Consider the following 27,528-nt stretch of genomic DNA (forward strand, 5'->3'; position numbering starts at 1 on the left):
CTACCCCTCAATTATGGCAAGAAGACCATTTTGCCATTCCCCAGGCAAAATGATTTCCACATATAAAAACATGCTAGTTTTGTCTCAACCTTTGAGAAGTTTCCAGAAGAGATCCCGTTCTTGACCAAACTGAAATAACTCCCAAGTAGCATAAATAAAATAAAAATAAAAAGTTGTTTTTGACAACTTTCTTTAAACAGACAATGCTCTTGATGCCATTCCAAATATTTAACATTTCAAGAATAAGCCCAGCTTTCCCTTGGGCACACACTCTCCAACATGTCATGGAAAGCATTAAGGAAGCTATTCAGGATAATGTTTCTTAGAAACACTGCAGCTTCTGTTTCCTTATTACTTCTGGTTACCTTGCAAGGGAACACCTGAACAAGAATTTGCCTTGGGTGCACAAAGGGCAGAAAGATACAGGGTGAAGAGAACTAAATGGGTGGAGATTGGTAGCTGAGAACCCTTTGGGTGGTTCAGTGTGTAATTTCCATCAGGACGTTGTTGAACTGGCAAGAAGCACCCTGCTAGGAAAAGTCACGTTCCTGTTTAATTTAATTCAAGTAGTTGCAGGGGAAGAACTGGATTCCCCTCTCCTCCTCATTGTTTCTACCCTTCCTGGAAGGGAAAACAGCTGTTGTACAAATAAATTTTGAAGGCAACAATGCTAAGCTCATTTTCTAGGGAATAAGTCTAATTACATAAGGCTGTGCTTTTGCCTCAGCCACAGGAACAAACTTTACAGGATGGCTAACAAGGATATTGTGTGCTACAAAGTACAGTGCAATAAATACAATGCCAAATGACCCTAGAGAGGAACCTCCCTTACACTGAGTCTTAAAAAAATTAACAACAGACATAAATCAAAGAAAAGCATTGTTCCCATCTGTTTTCTTAGGTAGTTACAGCTAAATATTATCACGAAGAGGGCACAGAAGTAGTCGGGGGAGGGGGGAAACATTTTCCCTCATGCCAGTCAAACAAAGCACAGAAAATGTTGGTGAAAAATTAGGATGTTTTGGCTCAGCGTTAGACACTATAAAATATGTCACTATAAAAAATGTCAGCAGGCGCATGGTGAAATCTTGAAACCTACAATACATACACATTATTCCATCTTCCTTTTTCTGTGTCCCAAACTCAAGATACTTACTCCCATCTTCAGATTCATCGTCATCATCTTCATCATCACCTGAAGATGGAGATTCTTAAAACAAAAGAAATAGAAAAATAAGACATTGTGTTTGCTGGAATTAAGGTTTTGAACAATTTCTTTAATTTCTTTTTCATTATATGATTACATTAACTGGCATAAGCTCAACCAATGTTGCAATTTTCTGGTTTTCATACAACTGTATACCCATCCTCAGCACACAGAATGCAATCAAAGACTCACAGAATGTTCTAATGTATTAGATCTCAACAAGAAAAAGGAGTGAAGTAAACCCACATAGGTTATCTGACAACTATTTTCTGATGTCAACTTCAAGAACATTTACATAGATGTGAAATAAACTATTCACCAAACTTTTTGTCCGGTCTGCATTTTTAGTTAACAGCATTAGAGCAAATTCTTGAATTGTATCTTTCTAATTCTTTCCAGATAATTACAGACTAAATCAGATTATGTGAGTATGCATGTGTGTGCACATGTGTGTGCACCCATGCATGTGCGTCTGTGTTATTTGCAATTAATTTTCCACTTGTGGTAACCTTCACAGGATTTTCAGGATTTTAAACAGTGTTTAAGGGCAAAAATACACACCTTGGAGAAATATATCAAATGCTCACTTACAATGTGGGAGATACTTGACTCAGTAATACTAAATGTGAGGATCTTGTTATAGTCAAGCAGAATATGAGCCAACAGTGCAATATGACTGCTGGTCTTCTGACCTTGCAGCACAGAGGCTTCTGCTGTTTAACCTGCAGCACCACCATGTCCCATTACATCTAATTCTAATCTGTCTTACAACTAAGCAAAATACAACAATTTTACTAAAGTGTTTTCAAATTAATTATCTCAGAAGGAATTTTTTTTAGAAGATCAGTATAAACTGCAGAAGCCTCTGTGCTGCAAGGTCAGAAGACCAGCAAAGATCGAATCCACGCGACGGAGTGAGCGCCCGTTGCTTGTCCCAGCTCCTGCCAACCTAGCAGTTTGAAAGCATGTAAAAATGCGAGTAGATAAATAGGTACCACCTCAGTGGGAAGGTAATGGCATTCCGTGTCTAGTCGCGCTGGCCACGTGACCACGGAAACTGCCTTTGGACAAACGCTGGCTCTATGGCTTGGAAATGGGGATGAGCACTGTGCCCTAGAGTCAGACACAACTGGACTAAATGTAAAGGGGAACCACCTTCAACCTTTTAAATATAAATAAACTTGTTAGATTACTTCCTAGTTAACTTAATTAGCACTTTCTTGCTATTCAGCATTTCTAATTTTGACTCCACCCAAATAACTTTGATAAGGTGACCTGTAAATTCCCAACACAAAAATGGTTTTGCTGAAGAAATCTGCACTATTCTCCTTGGCCAGGGGTGTATACGTGATAAGATTTTTCTGTTGCTAAGACAGAGGCATACTGAGTCTCGGCAGGTCTACAAATGAGAACACAAGCAAAATCATATTTTTTGCCCCTTACAGCTATCTGGACTTGGTATAATTGCTATGACATGAACATATCTCCAGGCATTTTTTTTTCTGTTTCATGCCTTCTCCTCTGAAGTTCTTGACATTCAGCTTTCTTTAGAAACCACAACTGAATACAACATTCCTGATGAGGGTGTAGAAATATATATGCTGAAATAAACTATTTTCAGTACACATCTCCTGCTCTTTCCCTCACAATATACAGATTAGCTACCACTATACAGGTAAAAGTTGTTACCACTGAACTATTTTGAATTACCATAAGTGCTAACATTTCAATATAAGCCATTTTTTTGTTTCTTTGGAGGTTGAGAGAATTGAGGGGCTGTAAAATGGTGGAAAACATTTTCTACACAGGACTACAGTGCCTAAAGATGTGAGGGCTGAAAATAAGGAAAACATTACTGGAAAATAAAAAGAGCAGTCAAGTATGGCCGATTTCAAAAGGACTCAGCAGCTAACCACAGAAGGAACCTGTGCAATTGATGAACTCAAAATTTTAATATCAGGTTCCAATTCTAATTGGTTTGGCCTGGTTAAATAAATAACCAAAAGCATTAACACTCTCTCTGCATGCAGCCCAACAACAACAATATAATTCAAGCACCATTCTGGTTAGAACATTTCCCAAAGGATTGTGTTGGTGTTCCTTTGTGCTAGTTCCCAAATCCTGTTTACATGAGAAACAGCAGAAATCATTGGCCTCAGAGTTTGCGAACATAAAACTGCAGAACTCCAGCCCCCCCCCCCCCCCGCTGCCAAAGCAAGAAATCCACTTCCCTCATAGGCTGCCATGAACATTTACTTTAAAGTGTCCAGTGGGGCTTACTGCCATTTATTTATTTGGGCCATTTCTAGCCAATTTTTTTCACCAGTAAGCTATGGTTCTCCTCACACTACCCTCACAGCACAATAGCCTGAAATAGGAGAGTCCGACAGAGATTTTAAGCTGTTAATGTAACAAGTTACCAAAACACACTAAAGCCAAGAAACTCATGTGGCATATATACATGATAAAACATGTGCAACTCACACAAGTAGCACTTGTGTTGTTGGTCTCCCCCTTTTGTCTCACAAAACCACGTGAAAAGATTGATTCCCTCCATCATTTACTGTGTGTGGCATAGTTCTTGTTTTAAAAGAACAATGTTCAGCGTGAATGTGAATTAAATACTTGCCACATTTATTTCTCATTTTAGTCACATCTGCTCATTGTTAGCAGAAATGTTGTTAAATTAGGATGACATATTCAAATTTAATTTATTATTTCCAACATCTGGTTGTTTTAGAAAGAAACTATAACCTATATAGTCTCAGAGTGCCCCAGAAGCAGAGAATAGTAAACCAATTCTGAGTACATTATGCCTGGAAAACCCTGAAAAGGGTCGCTTATAAAATCAGAATTGACTTGACAGCATGTAGTTATTATTACTACTATACCTAAAAAGTAAGCTTTTACCTATTGCCATTATTTTTATGCCGTTTTGAAATTTTGCTATTAATTTGTTGTAGCTTGAAATTTTACTATGAATTTGTTGTAATTCATAAGGAAGACAGACTCACATGCTAAAACGGATGTTTAAAGTCCTTTGGAATAACATCTATTTTGGCACATAATAGTCCAACATAAGCTACAATTCCTTATGAAGACGCCACCTACACCATAAAATGGGTGAATCTGAAGTCATTTCTCCTGACCACATAATGGAAAGGCTGAATTGAATCCCTCCAAACCTTTTTGCTTGCATCTGGATTCCCCCCTCCATCCAAAGTTTTTTTTAACATTAAATACAATAGGTCTATTAAACAAAACCATAATTTTTTTTTTTTTTTTTTTTGCAAATACTGTTGCTGCTGACCAAATGAAAACCCTGGTTCTTTCTCCTTCATGTAGGAGCAAAAATCTCACAGTGACTGACACTTTTTTCAGTGAGGTACCTATGTGTGTTGAGACATCCTCTTTCACTGAGCATGGGAAAATTAGCTGCAACTGATGAACAAGAACAGAAACATTATTCACCTGTACATTCAACCACTACGAATCCAGAAAAGCATTCCATACCAAAAATGTTTAGATTCTGTTTGATTTATTTGAAAGAAAAAGTGCACTAAAATAGCAATATGCTTCTGATCAATTCATGGTCAAAAGAATACGTTGATCTTCAAGATCTGATTCAGGTGAGCCTAAGACCAAAGGAAAACCTGGCAAAACACATTTTGACTTGGGGACACAAAGTATTCTACATATTCAGACCTTTGCTGCATTTGTTGAAAACTGAGGAGATAACAGAACATTGTTCCACTCACCTATTACACGTATTGTGAAGTTCCTGAGTATTTCAACCGAGTGCCTTGGTTTGCAGCTGTATAGGCCGGAGTCCACATATGACACGTTAATAATCTTCAACAGTTTTTGGCCGATATGAGTCCGGTTTGTAGGTGATAGCCCTAAGCCATCTTTATACCAGAAGGCAGGCACAGAGGAAGCTGGAATATTACATTGGAGTTCAAGGGTATCACCAATTCCAACCACCAATTCTTCAAAGACAGCAGTTTCACTCCTAAAATAATCTGTGAGAGAAATGTATAATGAAAATATGTAATCAGGTTCTTACACATTCAGAATATATGTTATAAAACAACAACAACAACATGGCCTACAGATTTTTAAAACATTTTTAACTGGAATTTTGGAATAATAAATACAGTTTTAAAAAGAGAAGAGAAGAAAGAGAAACAGGCAAAGAAGATGTGACCATGGCTGAGTCTGTACAGTAATACAAACTGACTTTATGTCCAATTTTTTTATTTAGAGTTGGCATCAGTAGAATGCATATTCATGCTCAGCTAAATCTGTAAAACCTTATGATTACTGAAAACAGGATGGTGAATATTTATCTTACCAGCCTTGAAGTTTGACTCTTTTAGCTACAGTAAAGGCACACAGGACTCAATCATACACTTAAGTTCAAAGTCAGAGGCACATAGCTTAAAATTACACATATTTGATATTAAATATCAAAGACTTTTTGAATACCAGATGAATACAATGTGATACATTCAACTATTGGAGCCACCACTGTACACTGCAGGAAAGTATTATCTGTTTTACATTCAAAAACTTTAGCTCAAATGGCCAAGTATTTTCCAAATTTTCATATTGGTGTCCAATATGCTGAAAATATTAATTTTTAATGAGTCAAACATAATTTTAAACCTAGAGAGATATTAGCTTTTGAGGCTTGAAGAATTTCCCATTGGACAGGGCATTCTTCCACTTTGTTCCCTCACTCTAACTTCAATGACATCAAATTGATTTCGGTCCAATTAACATTTATAAACTACAGCTGTTAGTTTCAATGCCTTGGAAAATGCAATTAATAATTCCAACACAGCAGGAGTGACTGAGGCATTGAAAGCCAACGGCTGGTACATGGATACAAAACAGGGTCGTATTTATATCTGTAAATACTATCTACTGTGCCAGAAGTTAATTGATATGTAGATTGCAATCTTGAAAATGGAGGTGGTGGTGGAGGAAATGGCCTAGCTAGCCCCATCAATTGATCTAACATATAAATTCCATAATAAGCCAGTTTCTTCCATTTAAAAAACTGTTTTGCAGTTTTCAAATCTGGATTACTCCAGATTGAGTTTAGTTTGAACGCCTGGCTTCTAATCAGAGCTACCCAATCGTCTCCTTCTCAGGAATTTAGGGAGGGAAGCAGCTCATACATTGAGGCTTTCTGGTAATTTTTACACACAAAAGTGCACAAATTATAACTTCTAGCTCTGGTAGTTACACAATATATGCCTGCCCCAGTTAAGCCATGCTGTGCCTTGTGCCTGTGGGCATCATCCTGTCACTACTGCTCCTATTTTGATAAGGCAGGAAAGTTTCTAAACTTCTTATAGGACCATGGAGTAATATGGTTTAGAGAAAGCATAGCAAATGTCGTTAAACACTGACAGTCTTTTAACTTTTCCCTAAGAAAGATGCAACATGAGGACACAGCTTTTTTATACAGGAAGCAATGGCTGCTGACTTGGAAACTAACTTGTTTCCCTGTACACAACCAAAGATAACTTGGAAGACTCAAAGAACTCAGGAGTAGATTTTCTGTTTTTCCTGGCATCTGCAACAGTTAAAGGCATTTCACTTAGTTCAGCTAGGAACGATCTCCTCCTAAGATCCTGGAGATCTAATACCATCTAGAGAAGATAATTTTTGACTAGATAAAACAATAATCTCTACCAGAATAGAACAGCTTTATGTTCTAATACCTAAAAGTGGATATCCTAAAAGTATGTAACTTAAGCAACTGGTTCCTGAGTTTGCTTTTCTCTTCCCTATACATTGCTTCATTTTTGGCGCCTTTTTAAAAAAGAACATAAGCCTCAACGTTAGTTTATTATTAATCTTATGAAAAAAGCAAACATACCCATTGATTCACTAGGGGAAAAAGTTCACAGTGTGCCTTTTGATTGATCATAATAAAAAAAACTGCCTGTCTGTGGATTCTGCATCTTAGGTAAGCTGCTCTTGGAGTGTTCTCAGCTTATGGAGGATGCTTCGGAAATATTTTAAATGAAAAATACAACGAAGGGAGAAGATTAGTTCCTGCTTGCTTACTTTTTCACATAATAAGTGGGCTCACACTTGGTGGGCTGATTTACATCAATTTTTTTCCATTTTGAACTTCACAGACTTCCTGAAAATGTATACTGTAGATACTAACTAGTTGCAGAGACATTGAGTACAAACTTGTTTGCAACCAAAGAGAATATTATGAAAACCAGGCAAATATTCCCAAATCTCTGCAGAATATATGGTATGTGTCATCCAAGTGCCTTCAATTTCAGGTAACCCAAAAGGTTCTACCATTTAGCACCTTTGCTCAAGTCTTGTGGCTGCGTTTATTGGGTCTATCTGTCTCTTACATGGACCTCTTATTCTCCTCCTTTCTTCAATTTTCTGCAAAATTGTGCACAATTAAATGCAGTTACCTAACTGGGGCCACGGTCACACCAGGGAAATATTCCCCACTTCTAACAATACTTTCCATACCTCTGTTGTAATGCATCATGGTCATGTCGTATATATACCTGGATGAGCATCACAATTGTTATAAATTCATTTTCTTCAGTTTGAGTGGTTATGGCAAGCTGCACCATAGTACTGATTTATTTTCCTTTCTTATTTTATGGGGCACTGCAGCCCCTTAACTGTAGTTTCTTTTTAATAAAAACATTTAAATGGTACATCAACATGTTGCTGGCATCTCTGGAGTAGAGAGTTCTGAGAAGTGGTTTCTCATTCCCTTCTTAGATTGGACCCAGAGCCTCTGCTGTTGGAACCCCAACATGGGCTTAATGGACATTCCAGCAGAAATACCTGGTGTTTCCCTTAGATTCCACTATAAAGATATCCTGCCTCAGTAGTCCCCGATATCCTTTATGAAAAAGTCAAATAAAATACCATTTATTATTTAAGGTATTATTGATATAGCTTAATCTCAGTACCCATGTTTTCACTCCTCTTTCATCTCTTACAAAATGAAAGAGGAGAAAAAAAACCCAACCATAGCTCTGTGTTGGCAGATTAGAATCCTGGTTTTAAAACTTGCAAATGTAATTTTTAATAAATTTGTTTTAAAGTAAATTCAGATGTCCTTCTGAACTTTTTTTTTAAAAAATGTAAGTGATTACTGTAACTGATTTTGTTAAAATCATCTACTTTCACCCAGCTTAGCTCCCATATATGCAAATTCAGGTACAATAAAATCTATCAGTTTTTAATACACGGAAGAATCTTGGTTCTTCCCCCTGCTCCCTTTGTGCCTGGGTCACACTGCCTCTAAGGAAAGGGTCATTTTACCCTCCAAAAGAGCTCCCTTCTACAGAGCTACCTTCACAGGCATTCTTGGCTCTCTTTGTTAACCTCCTGGCAAACTGGGTACCTGCCGTCCCTATTGTATTTATCCAGACACCTCACACAATGGATGTCAGGTCAAATGATATTTCTATCATTATGGTCACAGTTTTTACAGAGATTCATCCCCAAAGTTCAGAAGTGAACTGAGCTTTCAGTTCTAATTCAGGCTCAAATATAAACTGGGCAGTACCTGTACAAAAAGAGCCATTAATCTCATCATGCCATTCAAGAAAGCCATTTCTGTCTCCACCAGATGTGGATTGAATTGGGAGTTCACTGTCCATTCTTTTTTGCAATGCAAGTTACATTCCAGCCCACACCTCCCCTCCCCTCCTTCTGGTCCCACTTCTGCTGATGTTTCCTTCATTTGGTCCCCCCTCTGTTTATCTTTTAATGGTTTACAGTGAAGCTGCATTTTCATTTAAATCTTCACACTACATTTTTCAAAAACATTTCTAGAAAAATAACATTCTAATAGTACAGGACATTCAAAGGTTGAACAGTAATTTTGCAAAATGCACAATAATTATTGTCAGAATTATTCCACAGCAAGGATCACCACTACCTTCCCCTTTCCATCCATTACTATTTTCTCTTGCTTTCAAGTGACACTGGTAGGAGCTGTCTTCTCTCATGATATTTTTCTATTTAAAAGTTTTTCAAAAATGTAGTAGAGTCTGACAGCAAACCATAATCATGGTGCTTTGCTTCTGCATATCCCTCCCCCCCCCCCACCGAACATCACATCCCAACTACCTAAATCATTGAAACACCACCTAAAAACACACCCACTGTTTATAAGACAACTAACCACACAGGAAAAACTGAAGTCTTCTGGCTTGAAAAAGCAGAAGCAGCAGCAGCAGAAAAAAATAGCTGCTTTGGGAGTAAAAAGGGCTGAAGCAATTCAATTCAGCTTTTGATTCATGCAGTCAGTAAAAAAAAATACTTTGAGTTCACCTGTTTCATAAGCTGAGTAAATCTTGCAATACTTGATCATGTAGTTGCACTGCAAGAAACAGTCAATGTTTTCTCTTTCCACCCCTCTTTTCACTTTGTTTTCACTGCACAACCCACATATGTTACAGAAGACACACATCCATTGGCATGACAGGTCATAGCAGAAGTTGCATACCCTCTCACAGTGCAGCCCATGGCAGAAGTGTGAACTGGCATGAATTGTCTGTGTCACTCCTTCCTCCAAGTGCACCCAATGCAGATTTACTGACCATGCAGAAGAGTCTGAAAGGTGGAACTGTTTCTGCTGTTCCTATTACTATCAAGACTTTTTTTATTCCTGAAGGAAGGTTAATTTCAAAACATGTTATAAATAAATTCTAATCTCTGAGCACCAGTTGCAGGTTTGCCTTTCTTGTTTCTAACAGCTGTAATCGGAGAGCATGTGTTGCTGACCATGGCATTGAAAGTATAATTACCACCAAACAATATTAATCCTGAGGCAAATACTACAACAGCTAATGGCTGTCTTATTGTCCCCCAACCTCTGCCCCTGGACAAATACATAAAACTTGAATATTCCCCACCCTACAGGATGCTATTCAGAGTGATTCCTCTAGCAAATTCTAATCTCCACACCTGCAAAATCTACTGGATGTAGGATGTTCAGAGTTAATGGAGAAAATCTGTGATCAAATAAGACCAGACCAGAGAACTAGAAGCTGCTTTAAGTTGACTCAAGCTCTTTAAAGCCAGGGAGTTGGAAACTGAGACTGCTGCCTTAACATACCGTACATGCCCCTCAAATATGATGTGCATGTAAACCAGTAGCAACGTTCTAATAAACTGACTGATACAGACTCTTACATTATATGCTTTAAGCCAGCAATCGTAACAGATAACAAGGATGAGACCCACGTTTTGCAACACAAGTATGCCTCCTTTACAAGATTCCCTTGTTTAGCAAGAGTGCCAACATAGCAGTTCCATAGACATATGCTCTTAATTCTTCTGTATCTTCCCACCCCTTTTTTCATGTTCAGATCAACTCTCAGATGAAATCTTTATTCAAGTCAGACCACTGGCAGCCAATATCTCAAGTCTGAGGTGCAGGATCCTGTGGTTCTGTTGCTCCATAATAATAATTAAAAAGAACAGCCACATGACAACACTCTGAATGGACACAGTAAAATAAGTCTTACACTGCTGGCTAATTAAAAACGGAAACCACAACACTCTCAAGCCAGTATGTAGAGCCAAACCAGGAAAGAACGGTGAGTGGGGGGGATGGGGTGGGGAGATAGAGCCAGACAGTCTATTTAAAAAAACAGCTTCCAGCTGAGACTATGTTCACTTCACATTAATTGTCATTCCAACTTCATATGTCCTAGATTCAGAGTGGGAATTTACTCTCCAGTGCCCTTAGTGAAAATCGATATCACTTGCCATGCATTTCAAGTTATTTTTTTAACCCATTACAGAACTAAGTATAACCAATATATCCTGGCCCAACTTTCTCCCGCACACTTTCATTTAAAGTGAAATGTAGCTTGCAGGATCCTGTGCAAGCAAATCTGATTAAGGAGATGATATCCTGATGCAGTTATTTACAGAGAATGACAACACTGTCCTTTCGCAGAAATGCAGGGTTTTGAAATTGGTAAGAAGCTTGGCTAGCCTGCCTGTGTTTTGGAGGCACAAGATCCTGCATTGTGCTGTTTGTATGCTCTGTTCCTGTTGATTAACAGACTCTACTGATGAAATCTTAGGGAGGGGAGATGCTAAAGCCAGCTCTTATCATGGGAAAAGATCCTCCTGGACCTTTAAGCTTTTGAAATCCTGCTGTCTTACTGCACTACGTCTGTGAAAGCTGGATATCCAGTGTTTGAAGTACAGGATTGGAAGTCATTCTGCTGCTACTATTAGCAAGGTTAACCATAGAGGATTGTATTAGGGTGTCTCTGTTCATACTAGGCCTCTTAAGCTGTGTTTCAATTCTGATCCCTCTGTTGCTTAACATCTGCTTAGTACATGATGCCATTGCAGAAGATCATCAGCCAGTTTGGAATTCCATGCCATCAGAATTTAGTGATAATACTGTTTATTTAGTATTAATCATTCATTTTTTTTCCTCTCATAAGAAAGACGTCAGGCTGTGCAAGCAACTGACTAATGTGTTGATGCCACAACAAGCTAAACAAGAACCACTCAAGTAAAATTGAGCTCCACAAGACAGTCCAAGCTGGTTTTGAGGTCCAAGAAGTGAGCATGTGATCTTCCTGAATGCACTGGGTTGCAGGTGACTGTTTCACGTTAACTTGTTTTGACTGACTACACTATATCCTACTATGGTATCTACTGGGCTTGTTGCTATGTGCTGTCAATCAGTTTCAATCTAATTCAACAGTACAAATTAGTGACCACAAAATAAAAATCCTATCATTAACAGGACCACTTCCTCTTTTGTTGTTCTCATTTATTCCTTCACACTGATTACTGAACAGTTCTCTTTGCCCCAATGCACCAGTCACTAAAAAGTTGCATTTATGATTCTGACCCTATTTCTGACACTCTTTACTTTTGCTTCTCATCTATTCCTAACAATATTAATCATTTAATCAGACTTTCAGTACCTTTAAGTACAACCTTAGTACATATAAGGAAATGATTTGATTCTCTGTTTTAGCTATCTTAATTATTCTGCAATGGTTCTTTCCTTCTGTTTGGGTTCCTCTCACCAGAACATTTCTGGCCAGCTTGGCCACTTGGGCAGCAAACTGTCTTTGAGCGAGGCATCAGCTAAGCTGATGACAGAATAGTACACAGCCCCTCTCATTCAGTGCCTTATTCCACTGTATATCTAACAGCAAGAGGTGTGGGAGCCATCAACGGACTTTGGCAGACATTACTGGATTAGATGGAACAATGGTCCTGCTCAGAGGCAGCCCCTTTTACAATTGTTGGAAAACACCTAAAGCAGAAAACACTCTTGTAGCTCCATATGTAGCCAGCTCATGGGACACATTAGCTTTCTGTTGTGCTGGGCAACCCTGTGTTGCCTTCTTTCTACCTCACATACTCTCCCAGCACTGGAAAAAGAAGGTGCACATCCAGGTACAGTACATTTGTACAGCCTGTGGACATTCCACTTTGAGCCTTGTAAGAAGTGCTTCCAATTAAAGGCAAAAGCAAATGAGCATTATTTCAGCTGGTACAGATTCATGGTTACATCTAAAGCTGCTCTTAGTCAAGAGATTTAAAGCCAAAAGGGGGGGGGTCTTGGAAAAAAACACTCATTGAAAATAACAGAATATCTGATTTAAAAAAACACACCAAGGATTGATCGTTATACATGAATATAATCAGCTCTAAAGTAATAATTCATCATATATGCTCTTGACACAATGGTAATGTTTTCTAAGCAGATGATCTAAGAAACGTGTAGAAAACAGCTCTCCTGGCAATAGTTTACAGTTGCAACCCATTTTGTAACAGCGCTGCCAGAAGGTAAACTGTACTGAAACTCTGGTTTCAACATTTTCATTACTGATTAAAGTTGAGCAGCCTCCCCTGAGATTTTTTTTTTTTAAAAAACAAAGTTTGAAATACATCAGGGCACCTGATAAGGTGTTGATAAATTCCCATGTACCTACAGGCTTTGCTTTCACTCCGTTCTGTTGGCAGAATGCTGTGGTGGTTCTCTGTTTGCAGAATTCACTGCAATCACAGAGTACGCCAACAGTGAGTGTGTAGAGTCAACAGATAGAAGCCCTCCTCAGATGTGTAAGCAAGTAAACCATTAACTGCTTGAGGATGACAGCCTTGAACCATGAGCGATCCCTGATCAAACAAATAAGCCTTTAGACATGATTTTTTTTCCACGTCAGTTCTTCTTACCATCTGTCAACTAATCCTCTGCCTCCATGCCCTTTTGAATTGGTGGACATTACTCAACGAATTATCTTCTTCAGTGATAATGGAGAATGTTAACAATGATGCATAACAATTTTCCACACCACTGAAATACATTTGACTTGAGGGGGAAAAAAGTGAAACAAGATGTAAAGTTTCTTTTCTGCTCCTCTGCAAGAACAAGCTAAACCTGAAACTACTACCCAGGGTTGCCGTAAGTTTGAACTGGCTTGACGGCACATTATTATTATAATTGCTTTGTGACTGGGTGAGAAGAGGTTAACTGAGGAAAAAGGGAATACTGTACGGTTCTGAGATTTTCCCTTCTTAGTGTCTCTTTGTGAATGGTAGTAAGGAGAATACTATAGACCACTTTGATAGCTGGCACTGGTGTAAGTCAAAATTAAGGCTAGCCTTTGCTATGTAAAGCCTCACATTCTTTTTCCTGCTGGCAACACAAGCACAACGTTACAATGCATTGTCGGGCTGTTGCCTCCTGCTTTGATTCATAGATAGAGCAATATCCCATATTCACAAACTAGAAGTGTTTGAAGCTCTGAATTTCCTGGCTGTTTAAACTGGAAGTTTAAGTATGCATACACTACACATAATTCCAAGCAGCAACTTCCCTCACATAGAAGTGTAAGAAGCTTTCCAAAAGATGATCACATGATCTGACTATAGTTGCTGGGGGGTCAGGAGCGAGGCAGAACCCAGGGTTGCTGAGATGTGGCTGCAGTCCCAGTTTGAAGAGTTTTTAAAGGCTTTTAATGAAACAGTGCACCGAAAGTGTGACAGGTGCAGCACGTACAAGGGGAGAAATATACACACCCTTTAACCTCTCAAGTATACTATTTGTACAGCTGAGTCAGTCAACATTCCGCTAAGTCAAAACTAAAACAGGAGGACAGCCCAAATAAAAGATTATATCTTTCAAATAGGGTTTTGGATTAGCACCACATTTCCCACAGTAGTAGTAGGAAGTCTGTTTTTGCTCCGGGCCAAATTTGAGGTTGTGTGCACAAATACTTTAAAAGCTGTGATTTTTTTTTTTAAATTGCTTTGACCCCCTATTGCCTTTCACACGTTAAGTGACTATTCAAATCTCCAAAAATCTCCAGTTTATAAATGTGGGATATTGTGCTTCTTTATCCATGATTCATACATTAGGAAACAGTCAGACATTGCTGCACAATATCATGCCCTTTTTTCAGCAGGAAAAAGGATGCCAAGCTGTATACAGCAAAGGGCAGCCTGAATGTTGACAACACCAATGGCAGCAGTCAAGATGATCTGCAACAGCTGTTCCCAACACCACACTGGCTCTCATACTGGGTTGTGAAGGGTTGAAAGAGGTTCAAGAAGTAGTTTACCACTGTCACCCCAGTAAGTTTCAGTAGTGAAGCAGGGATCTGTACTGAGGTCTCCTGAGTCATAATATGATACTCATCGATTGAATTACAAAGCCAGCTTATTTAAATGTTATGAGTCTGTGTAGACCTGTGAAAAAGTGAATGCTGTTTGTGGGTGTTTTTTTATGTGAACATTAGAGATGGGGACAAATATAAAAACAGATTGTTTTTTCCACAAAAATAGCTGATTCGTTAAATATTTGTCGATCCGTATTAGTCAAATTTTAAGTCCTGATGAATACAGATTGACAAATATTTTCCTGTTTTTATTCATCCTTAATAACAATAACAATAACAATAACAATAACAATAACAATAACAATAACAATAACAATAACAATAACAACAACAACAACAACAACAACAACAACAACAACAACAACAATAATAATAATAATAATAATAATAATAATAATAATAATAATAATAATAATAATAATAATAATAATAATAATAATAATAATAATAATAATAATAAAACCCAACCCCTCCACCATTCCGCCCTTTTCAAAGATGGCAGCTGCAGCTTCCCTACCCTAAATGCAAAGGGCAGCCAGTTTCCTTGTTTACATGCTGTGGTTGTGGAAGCCTGATGGAGACCTTAGCAGCAGTGGCGACGATAGTGGTAAGAGGGTGTCAGTGGGGTGGTATGGTGGTGGTGAGGTGGGTGGGCAGCGGTGGGGCGGCAGCAGCAGGGCTGGAGGTGGTTGTGGTTTTTTTAATAACCCCCACAAGAATCCTCACACATGTTGGCAACTTCATGCTTTGTGAGACGTCAACTTTTGACAACTCACAAAGTGAGAAGATTCGCCAAAACAACTCTAGTCGACATCTCATAAGCACAATTATATGGGAAAGAAGCTCCACTGCACATAATCTACCATTTACAGTGGGGTCTCTACTTAAGAACGTCTCTACTTAAGAACAATCCAACTTAAGAACAGCTCCATTTGCTAAATTTTGCTTCTACTTGAGAACAGAAATCCAAGATAAGAACAGGAAAAAAAAACTTTCCTGCTCTTTTTTTAACCTTAGGTCATCTTAGGTTAAAAAAAAAAATCTCCCCCTAGTGGTAGAGTACGTATTAACCAGCTTTGCATTAGTTCCTATGGGAACTAATGCTTCAATGTACGAACACATCTCTACATAACAAAAAAACAGCCAGAACGGATTAATTGGTTTTCAGTCCATTCCTATGGGAAATTTTGCTTCAACTTAAGAACGTTTCAACTTAAGAACACCATTCCAAAATGGATTAAGTTCTTAAGTAGAGGTTCCACTGTAGTTTCTATGGACGGAAAAGAGCAGATACGGATTAAATGGTTTTCAATGCATTCCTATGGGAAATGCAGATTCAACATAAGAACTTTTCAACTTGAGAACCACCTTCCAATACGGATTAAGTTCTTAAGTAGAGACCCCACTGTACATTTATATCACATCTCCTTCGGTGAGCTCAAAACTCCTTCTCCTCCACATTCTCAACAACCCAGAAGGTAGGTTTGACTGAGCAACAGAATGACTGAGCAAATGACTGAGTTTCTTCCCCTTCTCTTACCATATTCCCCAGGGATAGCTGTGCTACCACACAGTATCTAGCTTGCTTGTCAGAAGATGCCTTAAACTATGCTTGGTCATTCAAGAACAAAAATACTTAAAAGCCACAATTTTCTCTACCATCTTCATTAGTTCAATGTTGCATGAGCAGAAGTAAGGGCCAAGGAATATGTAATATTCATTCTCTCTGTGGCTCCTCATTCTCTTCCTCTCTCTGTGACTTGACTTACTTTTTTGCCTTGCTGTAGCTTCTCCCTCCCATTCTCTCTCTTTCTCTGTGTGAGCATCTCTCTCTCTCTCTCTTCTGTCTTTCTGTGACTTCTCTCTCTCTTTCTCTGCCCCATTTCTGTTTCCATCAGCTCTCTCGCTCTCCTCAGCACATGGGTTCTCTCTGTGTGCATGTTTATTTGTTTACTTATGCCTATCATAAGACTGAAGTCTATGTCAACCATCTTACCCAGAATCAAGCCCCCACTCACCTCAGTGAGACTCATTCATTTTCAGAAGTACTGGCAAGAAGTATGCGCAATGGTTATGAAATACTGCAGTGAGAACATGAAGCCACACCTTATGAAAATATGCCTATGTAACACAAGCATTTTAAAAGTCCTGTATCTTCTAAACAACAAGAAAAATCAAGATCAAATAAGGAAAAGCTTGTAATAGGAATCAGTTCCTTTTAAGGATGCAGTGGTTGGCATGTGGAAAAATAACTATCAAACTTGCTGAGAGTCAACAAAAAAGGCAGCTTAAGTGTGCATGGCTGTGGTAGGAATGGTTTTTAAAATCAGATATTTAAACATACTTGTCCAACCTTTTCCAAACTTTGTACAGATAAAGCCCATACTGCCTGCAATCATCTTGCCAAATATAGCCCTAATTAAAGAATCACTCAAAAGTTGTAACCTTTTGTTTTAACTGCCCCCTCCTATCAGAAACGGTTTATAGAATGTTGATTTGACTGTTTATTCAATATCATGGATGCACTCTTATAAATCTCTAATATACTTCTTCTTTATATTACTATCACTACATTGTGCATTGGGGGGCAGATGAATGGGGTCAAGGATAAAAAAACAGAAGTCAAGTCCTAAAAAATTAAGTGTGAAAAAAATTAAGTTTGCAGAGTCTCTGGTTTGTTTGTTTGTTTAAAGGAAACAAATTAGCAGTTACTGGCAATTTTTCAAAAACTGATAACCAATGATTTTGGAATGACTCGAGTGACTAATATTAGTATGGAGAGGACAATGACATGATCTTGCTTCCATATTCTTTCAATGTCTTGCTTAATGTTTGGTGCATTGCAAGGTGGACACCGTATGACCATCCTCCACCATTCATTCCCAACAGCATGACCAGGAAGGTCCAACAACATCTGGAAAGCAAAATGTTTCCAACAATGGCCACAGAAAACATTGATCTACAAGGATTGGGGTGCTGCTTGCCAGCAGTTTTTCCTAAGTCTTTTCACACAGGTGTCATTTTCAGCCCTACCTGGAGAGGCCAGGGGCTGATCTTAGGGCCTTCTCTGTGGCCCTATTCTTAACCTTTCCCCCCTCTGCTGTTTTTCCAATCAAGTCACAGCATCTACCAAGTCATGCCTGTGCCACAACTCAGTATTTCTCCTCCTCCCCAATGGACAACAACCTTTGAGAAGAATCTCATTCTTGGGAAACTGAGGCAGGGAACCAACTCTGCGAATACCTTGAATCCGACACAACCAGAATGATGATTCAAGCAAGGCTCGCATAAATTCTACAAAAAAAGAAAGCAACTTTCACTCTAGTTACTGTGAATTCAAACAGCCATACTAATCAGAGGGTTTTCCTTCTCATTCCAGACTGTTTCTCTTGCACTTTGCAAGGCAAGCAACAAGTGTGCCAATGGTAACAATGCAGTGCCGGTCATTATGTACAAGAAAGATTAACATTTCTAAAACCACAGCCTTTTCAAGACAGGCAAGGCAGAATAAAACACACAGTTGGACAGTTTTTCAAGGAGCAAACTCCACAACTCTTCTTTTCACCTCCTCAGCTTTGCTTATTTTGAGGAAGTTTGGGGAACTCTCATCTGAGAGTACATAATGTACTGGGAGTTTTCCTTTGTATATTGGCTGAAGGCACAGAGTGCTACTAGCCTTCTATTTCTATGCAAATTGTGATGATTTTCAAACTCTGTGTTAGGACTCTAACGAACTGTTTCCTCTAAGCAAGGAGATTGCCAAGGAAGAGCTCAGCAAAGACTTAGTTATACCTCTTAAAGTGGATTATCAACACTTTCTGTGCTGCATTGTTCAACCCTCAAATTGCACAACCAAGTGTTAACACAATGTGATGCATACAGGATACAAATGTCCAACATTAGAACACTGCTGGTGTGCCAGTCTCTGTCGCTGCATCTTCCCTTCAAGTACAGAATTTGAGCATGCAGGTCAAAATATCTTCTCATCACCATATTAACTTTTAACAGTATTTAAAGTTTTAGATTTTTATGCAGGGTAGCCAGCTCTCTGGTATTGCCAAGCTAACGGACATCGAATCAATTCCTTTTGATGTTAAGGGGAAATTGTAGTCCTGAACACTGTAGAACTAGAAGCCACCAACAAGTAATGCTTTGAAAAAGAGGCAAACATTATGTCTGAGAGGCTTCATGTTTTCAGCATTCCCTGATATTTATAAAAAGGTTGAACAGTAATCCATTTAGGGAGAGCCAACCCATGGCACCCGTCCTGGGAACTTGTTGATCTTAGGAAGGGTATGCATGGGCATTGTAGAACCAGTGTTTCCTACAGTAGTCGGCAATCATTCAGAGCCCACAGCTAAGTCCTAGCACTGATATTCAAGAACTTAGTTAAAACATTGTATAGTCACTCTTGGTGTTTCCTTCTGCCACCTTTATTTACTTCAGAGTAACTACTACCCATTTTTATAATAATTTATCCTGGAAATTAAAGCTTAAGACCACCTGGATTGCATGAATTCCCAAAAGATTGGGGGAGGGCATTTATCCTGCCTCTCCTTATATGAAAAAAAAAAACCCACACTTGACTATTTTCTATGCTTTGGAATCCTCCTCCTCCTTCCACTGTTGCACAAGCCAAAACAGGCCAACATGTTGGTCAACATGAATCTCCAGAGCAAAAGCAAAGTTCAGACCATATGATTCATATGTACCCCCTATACATTCATTCATGGACTATGTAACTTAGTAAAATGTTTCTTTTCAGGCATTATATGGAGGTAGAAGCAATATACCTGCCTTCAACATAACAGGCTAACTGCATTTTCTTTTTTTCAAAATAAGAGAAAAATCTTAAACTTTTTTTAAAAATCTGGTTCTTCACTTTGTAGAATGTTTACTGGCATATACTTTTAAGAATTGCGAATTCACAGAATAGTAGAGATGGAAGATGCCCTAAGGGTTATCATATCTCTCCTGACGATGCAGCTAAAGCGTCCATGATAGATGACCATCCAGGCCCTTGCTTGCCCTCCTCTGGACATATTCCATCTCCTTGCTCTCCTTCTTAAACTATGGTGATCAAAACTGGACACAGCAGTCCAGGTAACATCTGATGAAAACAAAATGGAACTGACCAACTACTTCCCTTGATCTGAACCTTATACTTTGTATGATGCCACCTAGAACGATATTAGCTTTTTTCCATATGGCACCAATATCTTCACTTATGTTTAGCTTGCTGTTTGCTGAGACTCCTAGATCCAATTCACACGTACAACTGTCAAGCCAGCTGTCACCCATCCTGTATCATCCTTCTCAATGACAAGGATGTGGTGGCTACTGAGTGGCCTGTCACAACCATGGGCCATCTGTGTGTAGCTAAAAATTTTAATACATTAAAAACTGTCTCATGAAGGATTAAAATAAGTACCTAAATCGTAGTCACATCATATTATATCTGCAGCAATAACTGTACGTAGCCAGTATCACCAAAGTCAATATTGAATTGCAACATCCTGGCAAGATTTCTGAAGGTCTTAGCTAGTGCACTTCATATATCAAGAAACAGAGAACAGTAGAGCTGGAAGAGACCCCATGGGTCAGTGAGTTCAACCCCCTGATGAAGTGAGAAATCCACAGCTACACCATTTTTGGCTATTCAACTTTGATTAAAAAATCTCTGATGAAGGAGAACTCACCGTCTTCTGCAGCAGCCCATGCTACAGGCAAACGGCTTTTACTGTTCTTAAGTGCTTCCTAGTATTTAGCCAAACCTCTTTTCTTGCAATTTGTTTTCTGCATGTAAGGAAACAAGCATGCTTCATATTTCACGTGACAACTCTTCAATAATTTTAAGATAGTTACCATGCTAGCTCTCAGTCTTCTCTTCCCTAGGCTAAATGTACCCATCTCCCACAATTATTCTTCAGAGGGCTTGGTCTTCAGCAAAGTTTACTCTAAGGCGCACGTGCGTGCAGCCAAGCTGGTGTTTTCACCCATTTGCTTCCATTTGCAGCTGGAATCCCATGTGCAGGGGCCGTAGCCTCTGTGCAGTGCTTCAGAAAACTCGAGGGAGCCTCGGTACAGATCTTGTACCATCTTGGTCACCCTCCTCTGAACACATTCTGGCATGCTGAATTCTTCCATAAAATGTCGTGCAGACCTGGAGAACTGGACACTGTACTCCAAGCGAGGTCCAAACAAAGCAGAAGACAATTATATTAATGTATAACTAACCTGGATATAAACGTTACATCTCACAAAATGGATGATGTCATCGGCCAGTGATGGAAATGTTTGTTTTTTTTAAAAAAGATAACTGAAAACTTCTTGTCCATCCCCTCCAGGTTCTGAGGCTCCCTGGTGACCTTTTTGTCTTGGGAGCTTCAAGGGAAAGGGAGGCCGTGCCTTTCATACTGAAAAATAGCTGCCAGAAGTCCCACTGCCACTGACAATCTTGCAGCATTCCCAATATGAAAGACTCCACCCCCAGCCCCAAGGCTCCCAAAGGCTCCCCCAAAGCAAAAGGGGTCGCTAGAGAGCTCCCCAACCTGAAGGGGTAATTGGTGTTGTTCTATGCCATCAAGTTGGAACTGAGTTACAGTGACCTTAACAAGGCTTTCAAGGTAAGTGATTTATTTAAAGAGTGGTTTTACGAGTTCCATACTTCAAATGAGTTTCCATGGCTGAGAGGGGATTTGAACTCGGGCCTCCTGAGTCCTAGTCCATCATGCTATCCACTATACCACAATGGATATCTGAGGGGGTAATAGGGAGTTTTAAATAAAATTAAAGATTTTCATTCCCAGCGGATGATATCACCCTTGTTGCATGGCATAAAGCCATACCAAGCAGATTTCAGCTTATATATCTGTTGATGCAGCCTTGTAATGTATTCGACTTGATAGTTCATTGAGCTGAAGTGCCTGGCTGTGGAACCAGAGCTTGGGAGTTGAGTTCTCCAGTGTGTCTCCTAAATGAAATGCCAGCCTGAAATAGCCTTGGACAATCCACAGAGCACCTTCAGATGCAGAGAACGGCAAACCACTTCCAATTATGTTACACACAGAAAATCTCGAAAAGGGTTGACATAAGTCATAATCGAAACGACGGTATAAAATTATGTTTACTGTTGCTGCTGCATATACTTTTACCATGTTTAGTGTGTGGCCCATTAAGACACCTAGATTCTTTTCCAGGTACTAATGCCAAGCCAGCTGTTGCCCACTGCGTATTTGACTTTTATCTTGCCGAAATGTAGAACTTCATTTTTCCCCCTGTTGATATGTATTTTGTCCAGTTCTCCAACTTGTTAAGGTCATCTTGAAACCTGATTGTGTCTTCTGCAGTATTAGACACTGCTTTCAGTTTAGTGTCATCGGTAAATTCGATGAGTTTCTTTTCTACTCCTTTAATGAAATCACTTATAAAGATGCTGACCAACATTGGGCTCATGATGGAAGCCTGAAGCACCCCATTTGTCATTTCAGAATGATAAGGAATCACTGATGAGCACTCTTATGCTATGTGGCCTGTCAACCAGCTCTACGTCCACCTAACAGTAGCATTGACTAATCAGTCTTTTACCTCACGTCACAAGAATATTGTTGGAGTCTGTGCTAAAAGCCTTAATCAGGATGCACTGCATCCACAGCATTGTCCTAGTTTCTCATTTACACCATTATAGGAACAAAAAAAATCAAAGTAGGTGTTTGAAGTTATAATTTCTCACTGACTCATTTGCATTTCTCCATCCTTTCTATGCTGAGGGACAACTGCTTCCTTACCCCTCTTCTTGTTCAGAATGCAAATGAAAAAAATCTCTTTTTCTTATTTTTAACCTCTCCTGCAAATTTTCATTTCAGCTTTGGTCCTCCTGATAGACTATACAAACTATTTGTTGATAGTGCTCTTTGGTGATCTGTCCCTCTTTCCTTTCCTATTCACACCACTTGAAAATCTCAGCTCACCTCAAACTCCTTATGCAGCAACTCTAGTTAGTTCAGATATTTTTGACTTTTCTTTCTTGTAGGAGTTGACTTTGGCTGTGCCTGCACAGTATCTCATCTTTTAAAAACTCCAATTCAACATCCACCCCCTTCCCTTTGAATCTTTCTGTTTATGGGATCACAGTACATCTCTGTTGTTGTTATGTGCCACCAAGTCACTTCTAATTTAAGGTGACTCTATTTAGTGTTCCCTTTTTCGCACCGTGGACTGGTTTAGCATGCGTGCAGGTGGGTGGGGGGTGTCCATGCATGCGTGGGCAGGGCAAATGTGTGTGTTTGTGTGGGGGGCATCCATGCATTCATGGGCAGGGCGTGCATGCTTCCGTGTGTGTATGTGGGGCGTACATGCATCTGTGCATGTGTGGGGAGGCGTGTGTGCAGGGAGGCGGGAGAACTATCTCCGTGGCCCGGTCCTGCCAAGGCTACGTCCTGGTACAAGGCAGCGGACTCAAAACAGTCCTGTTATTAAAAGTCTTACTAAGATTTACTCTCTTTTGTTATCCTTTTCTATTTCACTGCAGTTATCATAGGAATAGTTCTCCTTGTCTGTAAAAAGCGTGTCACTCAATGAAAAGTTGTATTTAGGATTCCATTTCTCTCACTTTTTACACCTGCTTCTCATGTGTAACTAATGATTTTTAAAGTTTCATCAGTCATCCAGCAAGCCTTTTCTTTTCTTTAGACGACAGAAACAATCCCTTTTGCATTCTTCCTTGATTATATCTCTGGTTTCAATCCACATCTCTTTTGATTCATAGTCAGCTGACTTCCATTCTTTAAATGATCTTTAAATTCTTCAGGAATGTTTTTTAAAATTATATTTTGGTGTTATAATTGATTCTGTGTTCTTGTTCAGTTTTGCTTTAATTCTTTTTAGATTAACAGTCCATGTTTTGTACCACCGTTTGCTTCCTGTCTTGTTGGGCAGAGAAAATAATGCTTCTCCATCGTTTAATTCCAATTATATAAGTTTAAATAACCTATGTAATTTCTATATTGTAGTAAACCAGATCCAGCAGGCATTTGCTCAACTGTATATGCCTTCCTGGCCATTCATGGGCATCCATGAGCATAATCATCTGTTCACTTGCCTGAAGCAATTATCTGACATCCTTTAACAATATACCTAATAGCTATGATCCCCCCCCCCCACCATTTGTGACTCTCTGGCAAACACAGGGGCTAAATCTGGATCTGTACATGAACTCAGAAGCGAATTTAGAGATACCATGGTGCCTCAACTTATGAACATCCCTACTTACGACCATTTCAAGTTACGACCAGCTCCAGCCGCAAAATTTTGCTTCTATTTGCGACCGGAGCTTCCACTTACGAACAGAAAAAGGCAGGGAAAAAAGGTGGGAAATTCAAATGTCTAACTGTAGGTGGCTACGAGGCTGGGTCTTTGTAGCTCTTTCACCCCAGCAGTTAGAGAGTGTGTGTCGGAGGAGGCCTGGGACTGCCTCACTTCTGCTTCTGAGTGTATGTGCATTTGCAGGGAGGCTTCGGGCTGCCTGGTAAGGTAAGGTGCTCTTTTCTGCTTTTTAAAAACTCTTCTGGGTGTTTTTGCAGTGTGGTTTTGAGCTGGGGGCATTATGTTTCTGTAATGGATCTTGGGGTTTTTTTTTTTTTTTTTCCCCCAGTTTCCGATGGGTCTTGTGGGGTTTGGTTGCTTTTTGGGGTTTTCCCCCCATTTCCAATGAGTCTTGGCGGGTTTGTTTGCTTTGGGTTCCCCCCCCCCATTTCCAATGGGTCTTGGGGGGGGGTTGTTTGTTTTTTGGCTTTTTTCCCTCCATTTCCGATGAGTTTTGGGGGGGTTGGTTACTTTTGGGGGTTTTCCATCCATTTCCAATGGGTCCTGCATGCTTCTCTTGCTTTTTCCTTTGTTTTCTTTGCATTTCCGACCTGACCTCTTTGTTCTCTGTGCATTTCCGATCTGCTCTGTTTGTTTTCTGTGCATTTCCAATTGGTCTTGCATGCTTGTTTGCTTTGCTTTTCTTCCCTTCGGCTGGAAGGGATTAATCGTCTTTCCAATGAGTCTTGTAGTGAATTTTTTTGGTGATTTTTTTCTTCAGCAAGAACAGATTAATTGCATTTCAGTGCATTCCTATGGGAAATGGTGCTTCATTTTATGACCATTTCGAGTTACGTCCATCTTCTGGAACGGATTATGATCCTAAATTGAGGCACCACTGTACTCCCTTGGGTTGCTTTCAAGGTTTGTAAATGTCAGATGTAATTGGTTCCTGAACCAATAATAACAAACACTAATAATAACAAATAAGATGAGCCTGCAACTCTTCTTTTATGCCCATCCAGTTCTGTTTCTTTGGAAATGTAAGTAGTTTGTGTTTTATTTATAAGTTTTACTATGATTTATTTTCTTATATATTTTTTCATGCTGCAAAAAAAAAATAATGTGATGTATCTTCACATGATTGATGTGCTTCATTTATTAAAAATGTATTTATTTATTTTTAGTTCTTGAAGAAGGTTCTGGAAAGAATACTGAGCTGAAATGTGTTGGATTTTATTCAAAAAAGACACTAAAGCAGGCTACAAGCCGATTACTGGCATTCTGAGGAATTCCATCCTTAGTTTATACACTTCTAATGAACACCTGCCAGGTTTGGTTGGTATTATTATAATTATAATTATAATTATAATTATAATAATAATAATAATTATTATTATTATTATTATTATTATTATTATTATTATTATTATTATTATTATTATTAATCATCATCATCATCATCACCATCATCAATCATCATGATTATTGTTGTTGTTGTTTTTGTTATTTCACATCCAGGTATCTAATTCACTGAGCACTGCAAAAGGTTTTTTTTTTTTTTTTTTAAAAAGAAAATTTTCCAAAGCAAATGGAATTTTTAAAAACTGCATTCAATTATGGGTAGTACTTTATTTTAAAAATTTTTTAAAACATTTAAATGTGGAAATTATCTTCTTGCCCACACTTCTCTCTCTTCATCCACATGCCTTGCAAATGCAGCCCTCAGGCTGATAGACAATCTGGAAAATCTCTTGGTTCTTTCAAAGTTGTCTATCCCTGTTATAGACCTACTCGTGAATGACCTTGAAATGGAAGCCCGCCCACCCCAAGACCCAGCAGGTAGGCATCCTGTGGCTTCAGATCAGCATGTCCATTTTGAAGCAGCTGGCATGACTGTTTCCATACACAGATCTGCCTACAGCCAGCAGATCTACAGCCCCCAAGATGTCTGTTCAAATGTTGTGGGGAAGTGATGTTCTTCCCTTTCTCAAATGCAAACCTAAATGTGGAACATGCTCAGTGCTATTTTCTAGAACTGGATGAAAATCCAACTGTCCTAAGAACATCTCCTTGGAAAATAATGACACATACCCATCCACATTTTGATAGCAACATCTTCCAGGAAACAGCACTGTTTCTAGATGAGGCAGCAGAACTACAAAAACTACAATAAATTTCAGGACTCATTCCCAGCTTTAAAAAACAAAAGTAACAAACCAAAATGAATCTAGCCCTTGTAAAACCCAGCAGAGAAAACAAAATGTCTTTTTTTTGTGAGAGAAACAAACCTGATATCATCTTTCAGTGTTTCTTTTTATTAATGCAGATGCAGTCAAGATTGCCAATCTGTGCACTGTTCAAAACAGAGATTAGGTATTACAGCAAGAATGGGGCTGAGTACTGACACTTATGCTGCCATTCCATGCTCCCAAGCTTAATTCAGTGGGATATTTTTCTAAGCAGACACAGGAGTGTGCTGTATAGCTGCATTTTTATAAACATTTATAATAATAATAATAATAATTAATAATTGTGTGCCATCAACTCATTTCTGACTTATGGTGACCATTTTCAGGTTTTTCTAGAGAGTGTACTCAGAAATGGTTTACCATTCTCTTATTCTGGGGGCATTTTGGGTTTGTGCAGCTTGTCTAAAGCCATGTACAGTGGTGCCTCACTTAACGGGCACTCCGTTTAGCGATGAAACCGCATAGCAACGAAGATTTTGCGATCGCAAAAGCAATCACATTGCGATGTTTTAAATGGGTTTTTTTCGCTTTGCGATGATAGGGTCCCTTTGCTTACCGATCATCGCAAAGTGATGATTTTTTAACAGCTGATCAGTGGTTCCAAAATGGCCGCCAGGTAAAAAAAATGGCCGCCCGCTGTGTTTAGGGACGGATTCCTCACTTAAGAGGCAGTGAAAATGGCCGCCGTATGAGCTTCACTTTAAGGTCAGTTTTTTGCCCATAGGAACGCATTAAACAGGTTTTAATGCGTTTCTATGGGCTTTTTAAAATCACATAGCAACGAAATCGCTTAGCAGCGATTTTTGCTGCACGGATTAACGTCGCTATGTGAGGCACCACTGTAGTTTGGTTCTTCTATAATGCACAGTGCAAAACTGAACTCCCAACCTATACTTAGCTCATTGAGCTCTCTGGCCACATTCCACTTAACTTATTGGAACTGCTAATCATGCTGAAGATAAATGGAAAATGGATTAGGCAAATGAAAAGTAAGATTATGACTCTAGTGCAATTCTCTCCCATTTAACTCTTTTCCCATGGTTTGTACCAGGTAAATTTCCAAGGGTGACATTCAATGCAT

At 39.1% G+C, this 27,528-nt stretch overlaps 1 protein-coding gene across 13 annotated transcripts in view; it reads right to left on the reverse strand.

Moving 5' to 3' along the window:
* Positions 1 to 27,528, reverse strand: part of FGFR3 (fibroblast growth factor receptor 3) — a 76,760-nt gene that overhangs the window by 36,906 nt on the left and 12,326 nt on the right. For all 13 annotated transcript variants that reach the window (XM_072994822.2, XM_078390656.1, XM_072994829.2 and 10 more), the window contains 2 exons: positions 4,966 to 5,229; positions 1,157 to 1,210 (listed from right to left, as the gene is read on the reverse strand). In XM_072994822.2, coding sequence (XP_072850923.2) covers positions 1,157 to 1,210; positions 4,966 to 5,229 — 318 coding nt within the window. The remainder of the gene's footprint in view (positions 1 to 1,156; positions 1,211 to 4,965; positions 5,230 to 27,528) is intronic.

This window comes from Pogona vitticeps, chromosome 3 (assembly GCF_051106095.1).
Source record: "Pogona vitticeps strain Pit_001003342236 chromosome 3, PviZW2.1, whole genome shotgun sequence".
In the NCBI taxonomy this organism is placed as follows: domain Eukaryota; kingdom Metazoa; phylum Chordata; class Lepidosauria; order Squamata; family Agamidae; genus Pogona; species Pogona vitticeps.